The sequence below is a fragment of the Camellia sinensis genome, chromosome 5, assembly GCF_055761805.1.
Source record: "Camellia sinensis isolate YWXY chromosome 5, ASM5576180v1, whole genome shotgun sequence".
Classification (NCBI taxonomy): domain Eukaryota; kingdom Viridiplantae; phylum Streptophyta; class Magnoliopsida; order Ericales; family Theaceae; genus Camellia; species Camellia sinensis.
The window spans coordinates 156,423,194-156,445,620 of NC_138965.1; the positions used below are offsets into that span (position 1 = coordinate 156,423,194).

The 22,427-nt window shown below is 33.7% G+C and overlaps 2 protein-coding genes across 7 annotated transcripts; both read left to right on the forward strand.

Moving 5' to 3' along the window:
* Window positions 1-10,224: 10,224 nt before the first annotated feature.
* On the forward strand, window positions 10,225-18,919 carry LOC114305712 (kinase superfamily with octicosapeptide/Phox/Bem1p domain-containing protein). Of its 6 annotated transcripts, none has more exons than XR_014328592.1 (10): window positions 10,244-13,846; window positions 13,940-14,130; window positions 14,240-14,311; window positions 14,392-14,544; window positions 14,648-14,811; window positions 14,938-15,085; window positions 16,094-16,348; window positions 17,724-17,846; window positions 17,936-18,023; window positions 18,401-18,919. XR_014328592.1 is itself a non-coding variant. In XM_082867844.1 (9 exons), exons 1-9 carry the CDS (start codon window positions 10,855-10,857, stop codon window positions 18,656-18,658), a joined length of 4,146 nt encoding a protein of 1,381 aa, XP_082723970.1. In that variant the 5' UTR covers window positions 10,225-10,854; the 3' UTR covers window positions 18,659-18,919. The 6 variants fall into 6 exon arrangements, 2 of the variants coding, with proteins under 2 accessions (XP_082723970.1, XP_082723971.1); XR_014328590.1 differs by having other exon boundaries at window positions 18,444-18,919; XR_014328591.1 differs by having other exon boundaries at window positions 16,094-16,342.
* A 2,298-nt stretch (window positions 18,920-21,217) lies between these two features.
* LOC114305742 (uncharacterized) lies at window positions 21,218-21,640 on the forward strand. The gene has a single exon (XM_028250876.1). The coding sequence runs from the start codon at window positions 21,218-21,220 to the stop codon at window positions 21,638-21,640; it is 423 nt and encodes a 140-aa protein (XP_028106677.1).
* Window positions 21,641-22,427: the final 787 nt, after the last annotated feature.

Here is a 22,427-nt window from a genome sequence, read left to right on the forward strand (position 1 = left end):
AATTCGTTAGTGTATGAATAAAAAAAATTATGGTATTTGATTTTTATTAAAATATATATTTATATTCATTTATTTCTATATTACACATGATTTGTGTGTGGGTGATTTTCTGACCACACTGCCTACTTAGTAACCAGCAGGAGAGCACCGGCAGAATAGATGGCTTTAGTAACCTGTAACAGAAAGAAAAAGGCTCCGGCGGTGGCTCTTCCACCCGGGGCACTCCGACGATCAAGTCAGTATATCTCTCAAAGATAATCAAGTGCTAAACTCACAAGCTTGAGTATAAAACAGCATACCTTAGACCCATGGGGTGTCTCTCTTTTATAGCCAACACAATCCTAGTCCCAAAAGGAGCCTGGCCCTAATGGACTTAGGATTACTGCTAATCTGGCACTCCCAGTGGGATTAGGATTAACTCTCTAAGAGTCTTATCTTTACCCAAACTGAACTCTTGTCCATATCCAAGTTGAGTTCCCTGTTCATTCTAAGACTCTTGTCCCTTACCCACTTATCTCAGATTCCGATATCTTCGGAGGCAACCTCGGCCTAGCCGAGATGACCTCGGCACAACGACCAGGACACGTGGCAACTCGGCTGACACGTCAGCATCACTATGCCACGTGTTGGTATTCAAAAAATATATTCCCACAGTTTGCATTACTAATGAAATAATTATTCCGTTCCACTCAATTTTAGTGAACTAAGCACGATACTTTCATGCTCTCTTTGACTTACTGAAATAAAATATGTTATAATGATATCATTCGATTTTGATATTTATTCTCAAATTTAATTTATTAAAAAAATAATAATAAATATATTTCAAATATAACCATTATTTATCATTATAACAGGCCACAGAGAGGCTAAGAAAAATTATTTTATTTTATTTCATTTCTGGAACCAAACAGAACATACAGGATATTGGTCTATGTTCACACCATCGATTCGATGAGCATATCAAATAGTTTTATGTTTGTATATGGGTGTGTTAACACAGTTCAAACTATTGCACATAAAGTTTGAAATTTCTTTTCCCTTGCCAGTAAAATTATTAGATCAATGGATTGCAGAGCATAAATTATATTTCAGAAGGTTTATTTAGATTGTAGAAATTTAGTTTGGTATGAGTAAACTAACTCAAAATACTCTATCTTTCAAGATTTTTTGTATTTTTTTTTTTAAGATCTTAAGAATTCGTTTGGGATATGAATTAACTTTTTAGTTATTTTAGTTTAAGGTTAAAAAGTCTCATTTATAATGAATTTTTTGATTTTTATAACTTTTATAAAAGAAAAAATAAAATAATTATAATTTAGATGTGACATTTTATCTTATTAATTTTGTAATTTATTTTTTTTATGATTATTTTAATTCCAAACCACCCCAAACTATTATGCTAAACGAGTGTTAAATTTCAAATAAATCTTGAAATTGATTATCCATTTATATTTGCCCAATACTGTTTGTTTTCGTAAACAAGACATACTTTTCAGCTTTCAGCTAATAAGTTTTTTTTTAAAAAAAAAAGTTATAAAAGTCAGGCATTCATATCTTATCCAAAGTGAAGACATTCAAAAGCTTATCCAAATTCTATAAAAAGTGCTTCCAAATTCTACAAAAGTAGTGATGAAACTCAAATGCTTATCAAATTCTATAAAAAGTGCTTCTAAATTCTACAAAAGTGCTTCTAAAGTCTTCATGATTTATTTTTTAATTTTTTTTTGACTATTTTAAACTGAGATTAAAAAGTCTTTTTTTAGATAGATTTTTTAACTTTTATGAAAGAAAAAATAAAATGATGATAGATTGAATGTGACATTTTATTATATTTAACTAAAATAATTAATTTTATCTTATATGACTAAATTAGTCCAAGCAATAATGCCAAACGGAGCCAAAATCATTCTCAGCCTCCGTTTGAGAAGTGGGTTGACTTTTTGACTTTTTAGTTATTTTAGTCTGGGGCTAAAAAGCCTGGTTTGGGAAGGGCTTTTTGGCTTTTTTGACTTTTTTTATGAGAGAAGAATGTAATGATTATAGGTTGAATTTGATATTTTATTTTTTGTGACTAAAATAGTCTATTTTATTTTTTGTTACTATTTTAGCCCCTAACCCATCAAAACCAACTTCCCAAACTATGCCTCAACAATTTGTGCCTCAAAAAAAAAAAGTTCAAAAGACAAAAAGAGATCATATAAGGCCTCAATAAAAAAATCTTCATACATATAAATTTATGTTGTGTCTAATATTATTTGGGTAAATTATATTTTTCACATTGGGTCTAAATTTTACTTGACCTCTATTATTTTAATTTAAAAATATTAATTTTAAAATTTTAATTTAATTATTCTGTTCAATTTATTGCTAAAAGTGCTATGTGAATATGTACTATGAAGAAATAGAAAAATTAGACAATCTATACAAGCACTAACTAAAAGTTATTTAGGGTAAATTTTAATTAGCACCTTACACTTTACATGAAATTTAATTTAGTCATTTTACTTTTAATTGTGACAATTAAATAGATATATATATATATATATTTTAATCTAAATTATAATGTTATCCAACAAATGAGTCTGTGTTACAAAAAAACAATACAAAATAGAAATTTGACGATAATGTACAATTGCCATGTTACTATTTTTTGTTAATTTCTTAATAGAGAGTCAATGCTAAATAGCATTGTAACCTGATCAAAATATAAATAATTGATTATAACATTTAAAATTAAAGGGATTGAAATGAAATTGTGTAAAAAGTGTAGGGTGTCAATTATAATTAACACAAGTTAAAATGATAACTTATATAGATAGCCCAACCAGGTCGAAATGGGATAGAATTTCTCTTCTCAAACCTAACTCAAGGCTCAGTTTGATTATGATGTAAATTGTACAAAGTAAAGGAAATAGAAAAAAAAATAATATTTTGTTTTGAATTTGTTTAGCATGAAAAAGCTAAAAGTTATAAAAAAAAATTAATTTTCTTGTACAACTCCTAATAGCATGATAATTAAACTTATAATTTCTTTATTAAAAAAAAAAAGAAGCAGAAATTAAATATATATATATATGTTATAAAAGTAATTAGTTATAATTAGAATTCTTCTTTCTTTCTTTTTTTTGTAAAATTTTCATCCTAATTAAATTTATATAAAAATTATTTATTTATTTATTTATTTATTTATTTATTTGTTCTTTTACTCCACTTTCTATCATTTTCACTTGTCATCATTTATTTCTTTTTAATTAAACAGAATCTAACGGATAAATAAGCTCCAAATCAAATCTCAACTCATTCTACTCTTCCAAGCCAAAATATTTACCCCCTCTAAAACTAGTGAAGTAGATTGAACTAATCATTAATCTGGATCGATGGTCACCCTAATTTTACTCATTAATCATTAATTACAATTAATATTTCAACTTATCAAAATCTAACTATTAAAATTTGTTTGGAAAATACTAGCAATTATATATATATATATATAAATCCTAGGGTAGGCACTTTTGTACCATAGGAATTTTATTATGTATTTTTTAAGAGCCAAATTTGATTGTAGGGCTATTTTTGATAGGATTAGATACAATGAGATTATTAATAAAATTGTGAAGGATAAATTTTGGAAATGTTTGATAATATAATTTAACACTTAAAATTGAATTGATTAAGTTATAATTAATTAAATCCGTTTGATAACAAGAATTGATATCATTCAAAAATTTACATAACTTTTAAAATGGGAATTGGGGTGGCTGCTGTGCGGGGTGCACAGCAGCCACTGCTGTGGAGCCAATTGGGCCCTTTTTGGGGTCCATTTTGAGAATCCGAACCGTTCATATTTTAGAATATATCAACTAGAATATACCTGTAAAAAAACAAGTTAATCGGATATCGTTTACCCATTCATCCACACACATTTGTATTCATTTTAATACTTTAAATTACAATTGTTATTTGAATACAAATGTGTGTGGATGAATGGGTAAACAATATCCGATTAATTTGATTTTTTATAGATATGTTCTAGTTGATGGAATCTAAAATATGAACGGTTCGGATTCTCAAAATGGGCCCCGAAAAGGGCCCAATTGGCTCCACAGCAGTGGCTGCTCTGCACCCCGCACAGCAGCCACCCCAATTCCTTTAAAATGTAGGTTAAAATTTAAGAAAATTTTAAGTTATATAAAACTTACTTAATTTTGACTGAATTTATAAATATTAAACATAAATATCGATATACACTATTATAAACTTATTATCACCACTGCTACCATTACTACCATCACCACCACTATAACCATCATGCCACCATTACCACCATGCCACCACCACCGCCACCGCTACCACAATCACCACCATCATGTCACCACCACCACCACTATTACTATCACCACCATCACTACCACTATCACTATCACCACCACCATGTCACCGCTACTACTATCACCATCGCCACCACCATCACTACTACTACTACCATCACTTTCATCACCATTGTCATTATTGCCATGAACATTACCATCATTTTACTACTACTATCATTGCTACACCACCACCACCAGTACCACTACCACCACACACCACTATGCCACTCCACACCACCATCATCACAATATAAAAATTAAAACATACAATTTAAAAATAATAAATTTAAAATTTTATCTTATACATATCAAACAATTTATTTTTAGTTCAACTCTTAAATTTTTATAAAATAGCTTTTCAACTTAAAAAATTCAATATTCAATTTTGAATACTTAATTTTTAATTTTCAATTTTCAATTTTTAATTTTATCAAAACTACCTATATAATGAGATTAAATGGGATGAACGGTTTGATATAGGATGAGATTTTAACAGAATTATAAGCAATAAGTTATATTATGGAATAACATATGAGATAAATAATAATTAGATAGAATAGTGCGGTATTATAGTCGGTTATAATAAATAAATAAATAAATAAAGTTTATATTATTTTTAAATGTTAGAAAGAAAAAATAATAATTCAAAGAGGTCCAATCTTTGGATACTATACTACCTATGTTATTATTTCCTTTCATTTTTCTTCATTTAATCATTCATATCCATATTAAAAAAACAAACACTGAATTGAACTATTCGATTCACAGGTTTGACCCAGGGTGGAATCCTGGGGGAGGTGGAAGTGCTCTCTTTGAGATCCTTCTCTGTACTCCGGTTCGAACCCTCGGCGGTCAGTGGCGTATAATTGAGCTCCATTGGTGTCTCAGTGGTAGGTTATTTCCTATTGATTGTGTCAAGTCAGGCTGTCAACTAGTTATCCCGGGGCCTGGGCCTACGGAGGCAGTGATGACACCATAGAGCTTCCTTTTCCCTATGATAAAAAAAAAAAAAAAAACTATTCGATGAGATCTACATATTTTCCACCCTAATGTCTTTTTACTTATCCTACAATCAAACACTAAATTAATAATTCGATCAGTAAAAGTGAGTATGGTTCGATTTAGATCGATTTTGGAAGAAACCATGATCAATCTATTATCTACAGTTTTATAAAAATTGGAACCATACCAAATAATTAAAATCATGGAACTAATCAGAACCAAACCATTTAAACACAATTCAGTTCGATTTGAAACTACGGTTTCACATAATCTGTTTACACGAAAAAATCATATAACATTTAAAAAAAATTCAACCCATCATAAATTATAAAAATAATAGAAATTTTCCCATCAAACAAACTACTTTAATAATATTCACCAGTTACGTAAAAATATAACATTATACAAATATTGTTTAACATTAATCTGTCATAATTTCTCAAAACACAAATTTTTAAAACATAACTATGCATATTGTTCCACCATAAACTTAAATAAACATATAAATAATCATACATAGTTTAAGTTATACAGTCCAGTTTGGTTTAAATCTGAAACCATTAACCTAAATCCATAATTAATCCATGGAGATCGGTTTCCTAATTTTTCAATTAGGACCGCATCACAAATTAAAAAAATCAAATCAAGCCTACCGAATTAATCTAGACCAATTTAATTTGCAATTTTTTTTATTTTATTGCTCAGCATTTTCCATCGATCCCACATGTTCTTTCCACTTTCAATCCATAAATAGTGAGACAATCAAACGTGGTCGTTACATATTTTTATAATAAAATGTTTCATAATATTTTAATAGAATTATAATAATTTATGATTCAAAAAATAAGTTATGCATGATGAGATTAACATTTACACAAAAAATCATAATAAAGCATCTTATAATTTTTTTTGTGATTACATTTGTGCACAATATTATAAAATCAGAAATGATACATCTCTCTAATTTTGAAGTTCTAAACAAAACTCTAATAACTTGGCAATGAAAAAAAAAAAACAAAAAAACACAAGACACAATCATCACATCATCATGAGACCCACACACCATTAGAACTTTTTAGAACTCCACAATTAGGTAGCGTTTGGTAGAGTTTTGTAAATGTGATTTGAGAGTATGAGTTGTATTTTGAGTTTGTGTGTTGTGGAATTATGATTTGAGTGTAGAAAATTTGTTTGGTAAAGAGTTTTGAAAATAGTTTTGGAAAAGAGGTTTGATTTGAGTGGGGAATTATTAATGTGACATTTGATATGTGATACAAAAATTTACAACTCATAACTAAACATACAACTCAAAATTATTTTAAAGCACATAAAAAATTTAAAAATTTTCAGAAAATATTTGTCCCGATTATGTAAATCAATTGCAAAAAAAAAAAAAAAAAAAAAAAAAAAAAAAAAAAAAAAAATCTGGAAATCAGCCGGACATCCGGGTGGTCATCCGGGTGGTCTACCGGGTGGTCATCCGGGTGGTCTACCGGGTGGACAACCGGGTGGACAAAAAAGGCGCCTGTGCATCAGAGTTCTCTCTGCAGAGTGTAGAAAATTGATTTGAAAACGAAACCAAACATCATGCTCCAACACACGGGTAGAAAACTGATTACAGAGCCCAACCAAACAGAGCCTTAGAGTTCCCAATGTTTTTTCTTATAAAATTTCACCGCAAACAAAATCTCAAAATCACACCAAGTAATAGCATCTCCAATGGTGTTCCATTGGAGTTGCTATTGCTAAATTTTGGCAGCAGTGATAGAATAGCACCTCCAATAGCAAGTTTTAGCATCTGCTATCTTTGGTAAATGCCAAAGCTTATGTCAAATATGGCATAAGCTGCTGCCAAGTTAGTTTCAACCAACCGTTCCCTCCCTCCCTCCCTCCCTCCCTTCCTTTTTTATCATCTTTTCCAAACACAGTTTCAATATTCACCTAAAAATACACAAATTTCAACATATCAAATTGAGTAGTATAGAATCAATTTCCAAACACATAAGCAGAAAATCAACAATTTAAAATTTTAAAACACATAATCATCAAGTCCCAAATTTCCAAACATAGAATCAACAATTTCCAAATATAGAATCACCAAATTTCCAAATTTCAGTTTCAACTTTGAAGATAACAAATTTTTTTTAAAAAAAAAAAAATAGAAAATCAACACAGTGAAGTAAAAAAAAAAATGCCTGACAGTGAAAGGGAGAAGAGAGACAATTGATTTTCTTTGGGTTCTTTGATACAGATGATTCTACATATGATAGAACCACCAGATCTTCTTTGTGTTCTTTGATACAGATAATACAGTGAGAGAAACAGAGGGATAGGGGTAGACGACAGTGAGAAGGAGATGAGGAGGGATAGATTTGGAGGTGGGTTTGTGAGATTTGGGGACATGGACGATCGATTTAGAGGGTAAGTTGGCGTTTGGAGACAGATCTGGCAGACAACAGTGAGATGGAGAAGAAGACGACAGTGAGAAGGAAAGGGAAAAGGAAAAGGAGAGATAGATTTGGAGAGGAATAGATTTAGGGGTAAACGGCAGTGAGAGGGAGATGGAGAAAGATAGATTTGGAGGTAGGTTTGTGAGATTTGGAGACATGGATGATCGATTTAGAGGGTAAGTTGGCGTTTGGAGGCAGATCTGGTAGACGGCAGTGAGAGGGAGAGGGAAACAACAGTAAGGGATAGATTTGGAGAGGAGTGAGATAAAGCGAGGGGTGGAGGTAGAGAGAGACGAAGAGCAGAGAGATGCATATATCTGTGGGAAGGATGACCAATCAGTTTGAGAGAGGAAGATGTTTATAAAGAATAGAGATATAGAGAGAGAAGAGAGATTGGGAGTATGTAAAGAATAGAGAGAAGAAGATGATTATAAAGAAAAGAGATAGAGAGTTGAAGATGATTCTAGAAATAAAGATCTCACCATTGGAAATGAGATACAGAGATCTCAGCCGTTGGAAATGAGAGATAGTGTCTTGGAATGTGTAATATGAGCCTAACGACTCAATTTGAATCTAAAAGTAAAAAAACAGCTGTTTTTCTAAACAGGCAAGACACCAACAACTATAATTAAACAGCTATTTTTTCTTTCAATTTGAGTAGTATAAATACATATATCTTGTTTCACCAATTTGAGTTCACAGCAACAATTTTTTTTCAATTATATATATATTTTCTATTTTTCACACAATCAGTATGGAAGGTTCATTAAAAGCAAAAAGATGAAAATTATTCACTACTTAAGAAGATGTGTCAATTTGTAGAGTTTGGTGTCACATTACTAAAGACTCAATTGTTAGGAATTCGCAATTTCATACTCATTTTTGGAGAAGGGTTTTTGAAAATTATTATTCATTACAGAATGATCACTCAAGAACACAAGTGTCTATCTCATCTCGATGGGGTGTAATCATAAAATATTGTAACAAATTTTGTAGGTGTTTAGCGGAAGTCGAAAATCTACATCTAAGTGGGGCGTCATAAGTTGATATAGTAAGATTTCATTCTCATTTATTATGTTAGTTTTTATTTTTTATTTTTTGTCTTATATAAAAATTAACTAATTAATTAATTTAATATTTGATTGATATAGATGCTTCAAGCAAAACTGTTATACCATCAAGATAAAAACAAACATTTTGCTTTTGAACATTGTTGGCCAATCTTGCAAAACAATATCAGGTGGTAAGATGTAACTCTTACGAACACGGTGAAGTCAATGATACATACACCGTTTTTCTCTAATTTAACCCCCGATTCCCCTATGGATAATTGCATTTCTCTTGAAGATGACACTAGTCCAAGTGTTGATAAAATCCAACTATTGGTGAGGGCAGTGTCTCTGCAAGGGATAAAAGGCCTATGGGTAGGAAATATGCAAAAGAATTATTCGAAGAAATGAAGTTGTTCAAGCTGCAGTCCAAAAAATGAACATATAATTGGAGACATTTAACTAATACCTTACTGAGAAGGAAAAGAAAAAAAGATGAAAGAGAAGAAAAAAGGATTCAAGCACTGCAGGAGCTGAAAGAACTTGAGATGAAAAAATATGATTTTGAGATTAGAAGACAAAAACATGAGATGAAAAAGGAAGAACATATGATAATGACTATGGTCATTTTTTATTTGGACCCTCAAATGAAAGCGTATTATACAATGCGAAAAAATGAGATTTTTGCCAAGTGGTCCTCAAATGTCAGCAGCCCAAATTACTATTTCCCCTGCCTCTTGATGAATAATTACAAAATAATGTATTTTTAAATTTCGCAATGTCATTTATTTTTTAATGTAATTGTTAGTCTTTATCTGTAATGTCATTTTTTTATTTTGTAATGAAATTTTATTTCTTTTTTTTTTCCAGTATTTTCTACAACAGAATGTTATATTATTTTTGCAATGTATAATTTATTAAATATGTAGTGATATGTTTTTGGGTGAGATAAATTATATTTATTTTTTTTCCAAATTTTTAATTTTTCATATTTGTTTAGTTGGGAGTAACATAAATATATAATTTTTTTACAAACAATGAAAAAAATGTCAACAAAAAATAAATAAAAATAAAATTACAAAAAAATCTATATCCAAACAATACTTACAAACTTGGAGAGAAAGTTGGTTGATATTTGCGAAAATAGCAAATGATCATTAGAACACTATTGCTATAATTTGACAAAATAATACTATTCATTATCAAATTATAGTAATAATAATAGCATTATAGTAACAACCATTAGACATGCTCTAAATTGTTTTTGGAAAGTTGATTAAAATTTATTTAATTATTTATTTAAAAAAAAAATATAAAATATAATTAAAAAATAACGTGACCAAAGTTCCCAAATTTTCATGAAGCTTTCCACGTGCCCCGTCCTACCTCTCCTCTCTCTCTTCCTTAAAACCTAAGAAATCTCTCTCCCAATCTCTCTCTCTCTCTCTCTCTCTCTCTCTCTGAGCTCCATATTTGATGAAAGCCAACAAAAACAAGTGTCCCTTTCCTCTCGTTAGCTGACATTATTACCCCCGAGAAAATTTGCAGAGAAAACAAATTTGAAAACAAAAACAACCCGGACAGAGACAAAGAGAGAGAAAAAAGAGACAGAAGAGGAGGAGTTAGAGAGAGATAAGGAATCACCACCCCGGCTGAATCGCCACGCCTTTCGATTTGCACCGACTCATTTCCACTGCCTATTTCTTCATCATCTTCTTCTTCGTCTTCTCTTTCTCTCTCTTTCGCTCTCTCTGTGTTGTTCGAATCTGGTACTTATCTATATCTATTTACTCTGTATATCGTCTTGATATATTGGGAATTTCTATATTTCTGTTTCTGTTTCTGTTTCGTTTCAATCAGGCTAGGGTTAATTCGAATTAGGACTTCTGAGCTTAAATGTTGAACCGTGGAAAATAAAAACCCTAGCTTTCTCGGTTGTATTGATTTTCACTAGGTTTTATATACATATGTATTAGATATATGTATCAGAACACAATGCTTAATAAAGATTTGCGGCCACTGAATATAGCTCAAACAATGCCTGAGGAGACTCGCGTTTCTCCTGTTGCCACATCCGGTAGGAATATTGAGGGTTTTTACGTTAACCCGCCTCACGATGCTGGTAGCCCTGGGGCAATCCCGGTTTATTACCCGGCAGCCGTGCCTGATGCCGGGTTTGTAGGTTTAGCGTACAGTAATGCAGTCCCAGGGGTGACTGGTTGGTGCCCTCGGATGCCCACAGCAATGGTTGCTTCTCCTGGTGCTAATTTGACACCTGGGTATTCTCAAAATCCCAATTTTGGGACAATGGTTGGCAGCAATGTCTCGGATCAGGCTAGTGATGAAGGTGGAGATGATTCAGTTTCAGGGAAGAAAGTTAAGTTTCTGTGTAGTTTTGGGGGGAAGATTCTTCCAAGGCCAAGTGATGGGATGTTGAGATATGTTGGAGGGCAGACTAGAATCATTAGTGTTAGAAGAGACGTAAACTTCAATGAATTAGTTCAGAAGATGGTCGATGCTTGTGGCCAAAATGTGGTTATCAAGTACCAATTGCCTGAGGAAGATCTTGACGCACTTGTATCAGTTTCGTGCCCCGATGATCTTGAGAATATGATGGATGAGTATGAGAAGTTGGTTGAAAGGTCTTCTGATGGGTTGGCTAAGTTAAGGGTGTTTTTATTTTCAGCTTCAGAGCTTGATTGTTCTGGAATGGTGCAATTTGGCGAACAAGATAGTGGGCAGAGATATGTTGAGGCCGTGAATGGCATTACTGAGGGAGTTGATGATGGTATCATGAGAAAGGAGAGCATAGCAAGCGCAGCTTCCACACAGAATTCAGATTTGAGTGGAACTGAGGCTATTGATAACTCAAGCCATGGTAAAGGGGATGTTATCGGGCCCCCATCTACTGGTATAATATCACCTAAATCCAATTCTACTACCTCTCAAGAGCCTGCTCCCAGATTTGTGTGTATGGATCCTAGCCCTTCAATTTATGCTGAAGGTTCTAGTACTCCATTGGGTATTGTTATGTCAGGTCCCCCACAAAGTTTGTCATCTCAGCCGGAGTATGAGCTAGAGAGATCTGTGCCTGCCACTATACCACAGCAACAAATTGGAGTTGAATTGCAGCAACCTGGAGTCAATTTTCATCCTCCTATAGCTTACATGCATCCTCAGCAAGAAACGTGGAACCGTGCAGATTATGTACAGGTTCCTTCCCAGATGGGATTCCCAACTCATCTAATGGGGACTATTGGGCCTGTGTTCACTCGTCCGCAGTTCCATGATAATGCTGCGGGTGTTTCCCCTCACCAGTTTGTCCCTGCAGTACACATGACAATGACTTCGTCTCATGCCAACATGAAACCGAATATGGTTCTGCCCATGGTGCAACACCAACCAATTCGGTTGGAGCATCATCCTGATGAAAGCACATATGGTGGGAGAGTTGTCCAACTTCCTGGCGACCAAATCCTCAATGCATATCAAGCTCAGGCCCCACCTGCAATGGTGGGTGGAGTTTATGGATGGAATCAGGTTCCACAGCCAGAGCAGGTGGTTTTCTCCGAGGGATGGGTACCTCAACAACAGGTAATGGTTCCGGAGAAAATCCCAAGATTCAAGGACTGTTATATGTGTGAGAAAGAATTACCTCATGCACATTCGGATACAATTGTACAGGACCAAAGAGAGAGCCCTGTAAGCCCTGCATCTGACTTGAACCCTGTATTTCATAGTCTCCAATTGGAGGACAAAATGGGAGCCCCACCAATGAACAGAGCTGTGGTAACTGGAGCCCTGGGGGAAGTTGAACAAGGAGGAATTGGGGCACGACAAAATTTTTTGAGTCCTATAGATCATGAAGCTAGGAAACCTCCATTCGAGGTAGCTGGGCTCTCACAAAATGTTGTGCGACAGTATGAAAGTGATAGAATAATTTTACAAAAAACAGAAAATCCTGATCTTCCCAAAGTATCATTTCCCCAGGGTGTGGGAGGGCCAGCTGGCATACAATCTCCATATGGTGCAGCCATGTCTACCCCTCCTCAGCCATGCCATGAGAGTGCTGCCCAGCAGTTTGCAGTGCCACCCCAATACCATGTTCAACCAGAGGTCTCAATGAACAAACCTGTTGACTATTCTAGTAAACTTTCTGTTGTTGCTCCTAAAGAAGATACTGTAGAGTCATATGACCATGTGAAACAAATAGATGGGATGATGGAAAGTCTCTGGATATCTCCCACTGAAGCTTTTGCTAATAATGAGCAGAGTAAGTTAACAAGTGATAATCTTTGGAAGGAAGACATTTTAGATGCCAGACCACAGCAGATTGCTGGGAGGGAGCCGTGTCTAGTGAATACCAGTAGCAAACCGAGAATGGTGGTGGACAAAAATCAAAATTTTCGACCACTGGAGTCGTATGAAGTGGCACAACCACCTCTTTTGGGTAAGCCTACATATCAACAGTCAAAGCTGGGAATTAATTTTTTGGCTCCTGATGAAGGTTCTTATGGTACACCTGCATTTTCTGGTGTTGATTCAGCCCATACAACTGAAAGAATTCCACCTGTTGGTGAATGGAAAGATAATCCTTCACGATTCCAGCCTAAGGTGCCACCTGGTGATGTGGATACTGTTGCATTTAATGGGAACACGCCATCTTCTATCTCTCCATCTAACTGGGTTGGGGATACACAAAATATATCAAACTCACTTTTCAGCAACCAAGATCCTTGGAATTTGCAACATGATCACTTCCCTCCTCCCATACCTAACAAAATTGCAATAAGAAAGGCAGGTTTTGGTGCAACGGATTTTTTTGGTGAAAATCATTTGGGAAATGTTGGTGAATTACCTATGGGAAATAGGGGGGACTCAACTGAAGAAGTGCCGTTGGAGGATGGAGTTTACCAGCCTGCTGTCAGTACAAACATGGATTTTGGTTCAGAGCAAATTAGGACCACACAAGGTCAGGGTTTTTCTAATTTTTTGTAGTCCCTTTTTTGCTTTTTCATTACATTTTTGGAATTATCGTTTATTGCTTTCTTCTTCACTGTTGAAGGTTCAGCAGAGGAACTGATCAAGCAAGAACTTCAGGCTGTTGCTGAGGGTGTAGCTGCTTCTGTTCTTCAGTCATCGATGCCTTCTAATCCTGACATAGCGATGCACGAGACGAATGAAACCTTTCCTGAATCCAATCAAGACAGTGAAGTTCAAGATACTGATGTTGAATTGCACAAAGATGACTTTGAGGTCCTTAAATTACTGCATATTTGTTTTTGTTTGTTTTTTTGGGTTTCCCTTCCATTTGTATAGTGCATTTTCTAGTTGCACTTTCTGATTCAGCACTGTTCATATTCAGGACATCAAGCCCAAATTACCAGAAAAGACAAATCTTGTGTTTCCTATATCAGATGGGATTGGTCGCCTACAGGTCAAAGATTAGTATGTTTCCCATTCTGTACCTTGTAGTCTTTCATTGGCCTAAAAATCTAGCCCTTTTTTATTTGTCAGATTATAAAGAACAGTGACCTTGAGGAGCTTCGAGAATTGGGTTCTGGCACCTTTGGTACTGTTTATCATGGAAAGTGGAGGGGCACTGATGTTGCAATCAAACGGATCAATGATAGGTGTTTTGCTGGGAAACCTTCAGAACAAGAACGCATGGTCTGTGTGTCCTTTAATTGCACACAAAAAGCTCCAATTGCATTGATCTTCTGTAGTTTTTTGTTTGCTTATTTATAACTAGTAGTATTTTGTGTTTTATTAGAGAGATGACTTCTGGAATGAGGCAATCAATCTTGCTGACTTGCACCATCCAAATGTGGTAGCCTTCTATGGTGTTGTGCTTGATGGTCCTGGTGGTTCAGTGGCAACTGTGACAGAATATATGGTTAATGGTTCTCTAAGAAATGCTTTACAGAAGAATGAGAGGTAAAATGTGATTGTTTTGGTTCTTTTGAATACTCGTAGCTTTTTAGTGCCTAGTTTGTTACTAGATATACATCATAGGTATCATTGTGCAAAGTGTGAAAGAATTGATGAATGACTAATTATCAGGAATCTTGATAAACGTAAGCGACTATTGATTGCTATGGATGTGGCCTTTGGAATGGAGTACTTGCATGGAAAGAATATAGTACACTTCGACTTGAAAAGTGACAACTTGCTTGTCAATCTTCGGGATCCTCACCGGCCGATATGCAAGGTTAGCAAGCAGGCTTTTGGTTCCTTTACATTTCAAAGTGGTGCATTGATTGTGTTGAACATACGTTATTCATATATTTTATTACTCCTATTTGGTAAGCTACCCTTATCATTGTTGTTTTAAGTTGTAAGTATGCAATATAAGCAACAATTTCAGGAATTCTTGTAAGCATGCAATATGAGTAACAATTGCAGGAATTTGGGGCAAGTTTTCCAATTAATCAGATTTTAGGGGCCACTTTGACCATTTTCTTAACTCTGACTTTTTTGGGGATAATTTGATTGCTGGAAATAGGATTACAGTATGAAGATCTTGGAAGTTCTGCCATCAAATATTTATTATGCCATAAATTTTGTTCTAGTGCTGCAAAAAAGATGCCCTTTTGGAAGGGGGGTGGGGAATGAATGAAACCTAAAGTTTGGTATCATGAGATTTAATAGGAGGAAACATTTTTAGATTGTTGCAAGCAGTAGAGAAGGTTTGTTGGCCATGAAAATGTTTAGAAATTGTTAAAAATTAGTTAACGTCGATAATTTTGTTGTTCCAAAATTAGCTGTCCAATTGAGTTCTTATCACACTAAATATTGATTTAGATTTTATCACCTGCAGAAGCATCTTAAAGAGCTATCTATTCTACTTCTAAATAGTAATTTTGGTTTTGGACATTTTAGAACCTGTTTACTGAGAGCCACCTGGGTTAAAGCAGTCTCTTATTTGGTTAATAAATCATAAGTACTCTGCTAGGATAACTACATGAAGTTACAGGCCATTTACCTGTTTGGGGCTCTGGTACTGGACAATGAGAATGATCTCTCCAATAAATTAATCGAACTGTATGATCACAAATTTTGTTGTTTCTCCGGCTTCATCCCTGAATGCTTCCACTTTACCCCGAGGAAAGGAAAAATACAAAGAAGATAATTTTTTCTGTGATAATGTAAGGATTGCAATACAATGTATGAAAAGCAAACAGTAATAATATAAATTATTGTGGATGCTACTGTACAGGATGGGACCACCCTCAACTAAAGAATATAGCAGATAATGGAAGAGGAATAACCAAACTAGTGATTTGCTGTTTGTCCTATTGCATAATTGCCACCTAATCACTATCAACTGGGCAAAATAATTGCTTTAAGGGTTAGGCTGAGTATACCTTGAGTGTTTCCATAAACTAACAAAGGGAAGAAAGGAAGGCGGGACCACTAATGTGCGAAAGCCAGCTTCGTCAGTATTGCTTCATCTCATCAATCAAAGGCAATGGTCTCTTCTCCATTCTTTTGGCCTGTAATATTTACCCATAAAAATTTCCGGGATTAAACTTTTCATTTTTTGCAAATTGCCCCCTGTAAAATATCAAGTAAGCTTCTTTGGCCCTTAATTCTACAATAGAACTTGAGTAGGTGAGATGTGAATGCATTGAATAAACAATTAATATGCCAATTGCCAGCCTTAATGGGAGGGTTGTGGTATAGCTATTTCTCATGTATCTTATTTTGGTTTAACTTCTTCATAGTTATTTCCCATGTATCTTATGTCTGTCCTAACTATCTTAAACCTTTTTCATAATTTTTTGCTTCAGCATGGCCATATCAAACCATGTCTGTGTTTGCATTATCTTAGGTAATGGATTTGAGAATACTAAATTGTGAGGATTCAAAGCCCCTCTATCCCCAAAAGCCCATTTAATTCCTTAACTATTTATCCTATCCCTTTTCATTAGCAGTTCCAAATTTTTATCTTTCTCATTCACTCTACTTTTTCACTTAATCCACACCTGTGTTCTAACTCCTCCTCATACAACATCAAATTGGACCGCTATCTGTTGGATGTTAATGATGATGGTGGTGGTAATGCATGGTTCACTTTGGATGTTGATATTTCATCTTATACAAGCTCTATATGGCTAGGTTTCAATCTGTTGTATGTGAGACAGAAGAAGCATTTTGATACTTGCGAGATTTGGCATGCCACTCAAGATATTATCCATGTTTGCTGACATTTTTGTATCATATGTACTGATTGCAGAAGTTGCATAGCTCAGTATATCTGACTCTTTCTAGAACAATTTAAGTTGGATGTAATGGTTCTTCAATTTGATATTGCACAAATAATTTTTGGTTGTGTCTGCTAACTTATTTTCACCATTTCATGTGGCTTCTGTTCCAAATGAAATTCTAGTGGCATCAATGTTGAGATTAGTTTTTCAGAATTTGTTTTCTAAAAAGAAATTCAAAAACTAATTTGGTGAAAAACATGAAAAGAGAAAAAAAAAACACTTTTTTTTTTTTATATATGGTTCTCTCTTTTTTGGGGTGAAAATAATTTTTGATGTAAAATATTCAGAATGAGGATGTCTGCACACCTCAGGAGCTTTTGTCAAATTCCCAAATTAAATCCAACCAACCTTTCATATGGAATAAGAAGGAACTTAGTGCCTTAAGGAGATATGTCCTGCAGATTATTGCAGGGGCCATTGTCAATACATATTCATTCTCATGTCATTTACGCTCATGGTGATTTAAAATGATAATATCAACATGTTTTTTTCTTAGCAAATGACTATTTCAAATTATACTCATTCCTATTCCTGTTGTGTGTAGTATCATCGATTGACAGGTTCTCGCCTCTTGTGTAGGTTGGTGATTTGGGGCTGTCAAAGGTGAAATGTCAGACACTAATCTCAGGTGGTGTGCGGGGAACTCTTCCTTGGATGGCACCAGAGCTTCTGAATGGAAGCAGTAGCCTCGTGTCTGAGAAGGTTAATCCTCTCTCTCTCTCTCTCTCTCTCTCTCATGCATGCTTTCTCTAGACTTGGAGGTTTATGTTATGCTTGTTCTTGCATTTCAGGTTGATGTTTTCTCATTTGGGATTGTGCTGTGGGAACTTCTTACCGGAGAAGAACCATATGCTGACTTGCATTATGGGGCAATTATTGGTAATTTTCCACATCTACCCGTATTCTCTATTTGGCAACAGCTAATTAAGGCACATTTGTTTTCAAAACTTGTCTTCAGTGAATTTTTTTTTTTTAGTTTTTAAGATTTTTTAAAAATTGAAGTAATTCAAAATAATAATAAAAAAAGAGTATACTTTAAATTTTTTTTTTTTTTTTTTGGGGGGGCGGGGGGGGGGGGGGTGTTATTTAGTGGACTTTTTTTTCTTTTTGTTGAAGGTCTTGTTTTGTAGAATTTTCAAGCCTGTCTAGTATAGTAGAACTTAAAAATGAAAAGTTAACGGAAAAACAAGGTTCAAAAAAGCTGCTAAAAAGCAATTTCCAAACCCAATTCATTTCATTTACTTTACTTGACTCAGGTTTAAGCAATAGATCATATACTCTAATTATATACCCCAACAGGTGGCATTGTGAGCAATACATTGCGACCACCTGTGCCCGAATCGTGTGACTCAGAATGGAGAGCACTGATGGAGAGATGTTGGTCGTCGGAGCCACAAGAGAGGCCAAGCTTCACTGAGATTGCAAATGGGTTACGTGCTATGGCATCTAAGATTCCTCCAAAAGCACAAGCTCAGCAGCAAGTTCCCTCCACGCTGCCTCAGGTTAAAAGTTGATTTTAAGCAGTTGTTTTTGTTTCCCTGTAATGTCTCTCTTTTTGTGTTACCCACCTTCGTTGCATGCTCTGCATGTCAACAAATAGGAACGAAAATGTTTTGCTAAGTTATCGAGAAGAAACAGTCTACGGTTTGGAATAGAAATTCCAGTTTTTATTTTTTTTATTTTTTAAAATGACTTGTTTATGATAAAATGCTTGCCGCTCTGTAAATTACCAACCTATTTGATGCATCAAAGTTTTCCCTGTGGGATGGATAAAAGAAGTTGGGTCGTGTTTGTGGATTAAATGAAATTACCAATTTTAGTACTATTAATCCCGAGATTATCAGTTCTTTTGGATTATGTATCATGTATATTTGGATTGACTTAGGATTATAAAGTCATTGATAAAATTTTAGTAATTTTGTAATTTAGTCAATTAGTCTGAAACGCTCTTTAGTCTCCCATTTTGTATCCCACCACCTCTTGGGAATTCAAAGCCTTGTTTGTAGGCCACTTGGAAGATGGGATTGGACTAATAATATGTAGGCGCCTTTAAATTCATGTTTGGTTGTGCTAAAATGTCATAGGACTGTTAATTAATCCCACGAGATTACCAATTCCCTCCTAGGTAGGATTAGCATTCCTATGAGGAGGTTGAGATTGCTAATTCAATCCCACAGATTGAAGGTGAAAATAGTACTTTGCCCGTAGTTTACAAAAAAAAAAAAAAAAAAAGAAAAAAAAAAGCAACAAAGTTATTTTTTATGTAATGAAAATTTTAATGTAATTTTATATATTTAATCTCAATCAATTAATATCACGATATTAGTACCAAAAATTATATATTTTATCTTACATCTTCAATCTAATATTGTCAATAATCTCTCACTTGATCCTGTTCGTATTCATAATTTTATCTATCCTAATCAAATAATCAAACATGACTTATAGTCACTCATGGGGGAATATTATGTTGGGTGAACTATTAGTTTGAATCCTAATTTTCATTACTAAACATAAGATTATTTATTTTGTTGAATTATTAATTTAATTGTAGGGTAATGTTTATCTAAATAAATACGGTGTTATGTTATTTAGGAGTTGTTTGGGATGACCTAAATAAGTATATTTTTTGTCTTTTTACGAAAAGATGTGATGAAAAAAAGATAAAAGATGGATTATATTGGAGTTGCCATACTTGACCTTAATTCTTAGCCAGGAATCTTTGTACTAAATCCAATAATCAAACATGGCCTATAGCCATTTCATATGGGGATATTATGTCAGGTAAGATTATTAATTTGAATTCTAATTTTTATTATTAATCATGAAATTATTTATTTTGTTGAATTATTATTCAATTTTAAGGCCATGCTCATCTAAATAAACACGGCTTTTTGGTATCTTGTTCTGGGCTAGGGATCTATTCATAACAAGCGTGTATAGTAATCAAGCTAGTTTTAAAATTCTATTCCAAACAAAAAAATAAAAAAAGTTTTGAATTATTATTTAAATAATTTTTGTTTAAAGTATTATGGTATATTACTTGGGAGATGGGGCGGTTATTGTGTCCTTCACAGGTGTGTGCCTAATAGAGTTTATTTCAGAATTTATTTCCATAATCCGATTCATTCATTTTTTAGGATACATTGATTAAGAAAAAAACCTACAACAATCAAGTTAATTGAATACCAATAATTTTTTCATTAAATTACATTTATATTCAATTTTATATTTCAAATCACATTAGTCATTTATTTTTTTAGATACAATGAAATTTGATGAATGAGTTATCGACATCCAATCAACTTAATTTTTTTACAGATATGTTCTACTCAATATATCTTAAAAATGAACAATTCAAATAATTGAAATAGATTCTAGACTTCATTAACCGCCCAACAGTGACGCTGACATTAAACATTCCCTCCTCTATTATTTGATATTTGAACAAGTGATCATATTATAAATAATAATAAGATTTTAAAATTGTGATTTCAAACATATTTACTAGTTTTCGATAAATAAATAAATAAACATATTTACCAGTTGGATTTGTTTTGATTTGTAGATTTTGATTTTGTTTGTGAAATCTATTGGAAGGCGCGTGGCGGCCGAGTGAATTATTCTTCATTTAAGAAGAAACCGCGGACCCAACAATGAGCCGGCATAATAGTCTTCCATTGCAACTTCATTGTTAGAATTTCACTATCATCAACTTATTTGCTTCCAAGAAACTAAATAAATAATAAAATAAACAAACCCCCCCCCAAAATCTTCCATATATGGTTGTTCAAACCGTGTTTTATATGCCATTTTAATTTTTTTTATTATATTATTTTGAATTTGTAACTTGTTATTACCAACTATACATACATGGAGGATTCTTCTTGAATCTTCATTTCTCTGTTGCTTCTTCTCTCTCTCTCTCTCTCTCTCTCTCTCTCTCTCTCTCTCTCTCTCTCTCTCTCCATCTTTGAAATTTCTTGCCTTCCCTTTCTCCATATAACTTACCCATCCCACTAATTTCCCACAAACACATCTCATCTCTCTCTCTCTCTCATAACACATTACATATGGCTAAACCTCAAGAGAAAAAAGCTTTCATGAATAGTTCTTCATCACCCATAAATGAGCATGAGCAAGAAGGCAACGACGACTACGAGGAGACTTTCTCCGCTAGAGGGTGTTCTTGTTTTAGGCTCTTTTGCTTCGAAAGGCTACAAAGCAATGGATGGGAAAGTAATCGTCTGTTGCAACAACATAACGGAGAGCACAAGGAGACATGGTTGGCGAACATGCTGAGACCTGTAAAGGAGTCTTCGGAGATGCTGGCTGGCCCTAAGTGGAAGAATTTTATCCGAAGGGTCGGTAAGTATTTTGGAAAGAGGAAGACTCAATTTCGTTATGATTCCCATAGCTATGCTCTCAACTTTGATGATGGCATTGTTGAGGATGAAACTGTTTTTTTGGGTGAAGAGCGAAGGACTGGGTTGTGATCATTGTGTTCTTTGCTCTTCAATTCATATATGGTTGCTACTATAGTGATCATACACGTCTCATTTTTTTTATTTTTTGGATTTTATATATAATTTACCGCTTGTGGAAAGGCTATGTATGTTTTGCGTACTAAATTGCTCTTTTTAAGGGTAAATTGCAAATATACTCCTGAAATTTGCTTAAAATACAAATTACTCTATGGGGTTTGAAAAATTATAAATATCTCCTTATCAAATTTTTTTATCCAACAGAATTAATTAAAAAAGTAAAATTTCTAACTGTTCACTTATACAATAATAAAATTATCTAAATTATTAATTGAAATAAAATTTTAACATTATTAATTAATTTGATGATTTATTAATAAAAATACCTATTTGTTATGAAATTAGAAACTTTAAGGGTCACAATGTAATTTCTAGAATCATAGGGCTAATTTATAATTTAAGTAAACCTCAAAAAATGTTAGTTATTTACCTTTTTTTTTTCTTTTTTTTTTCATTTGTGTGTGTGCGCGGGCGTGTAAGTTCATATGTAATTGCATGAGTTTCTAGTTCCACTAATACTAGCTGGTACAATCAGGGGCTCTTGATACACAATATAGGGTTAATTATATTTTTTTGCCTGTAAAATATATGTGAATTTAGTCTCCAATGTATAAAAGTATTTCAATTTTGTCCTCAATGTATAAACAATATTTCAATTTAGTCCCTTAATTTAACTCTATTAATAGACACAATTTAAACATTAAGAAGTCCCCTAATCTACCTCTGTCATTAAATACAA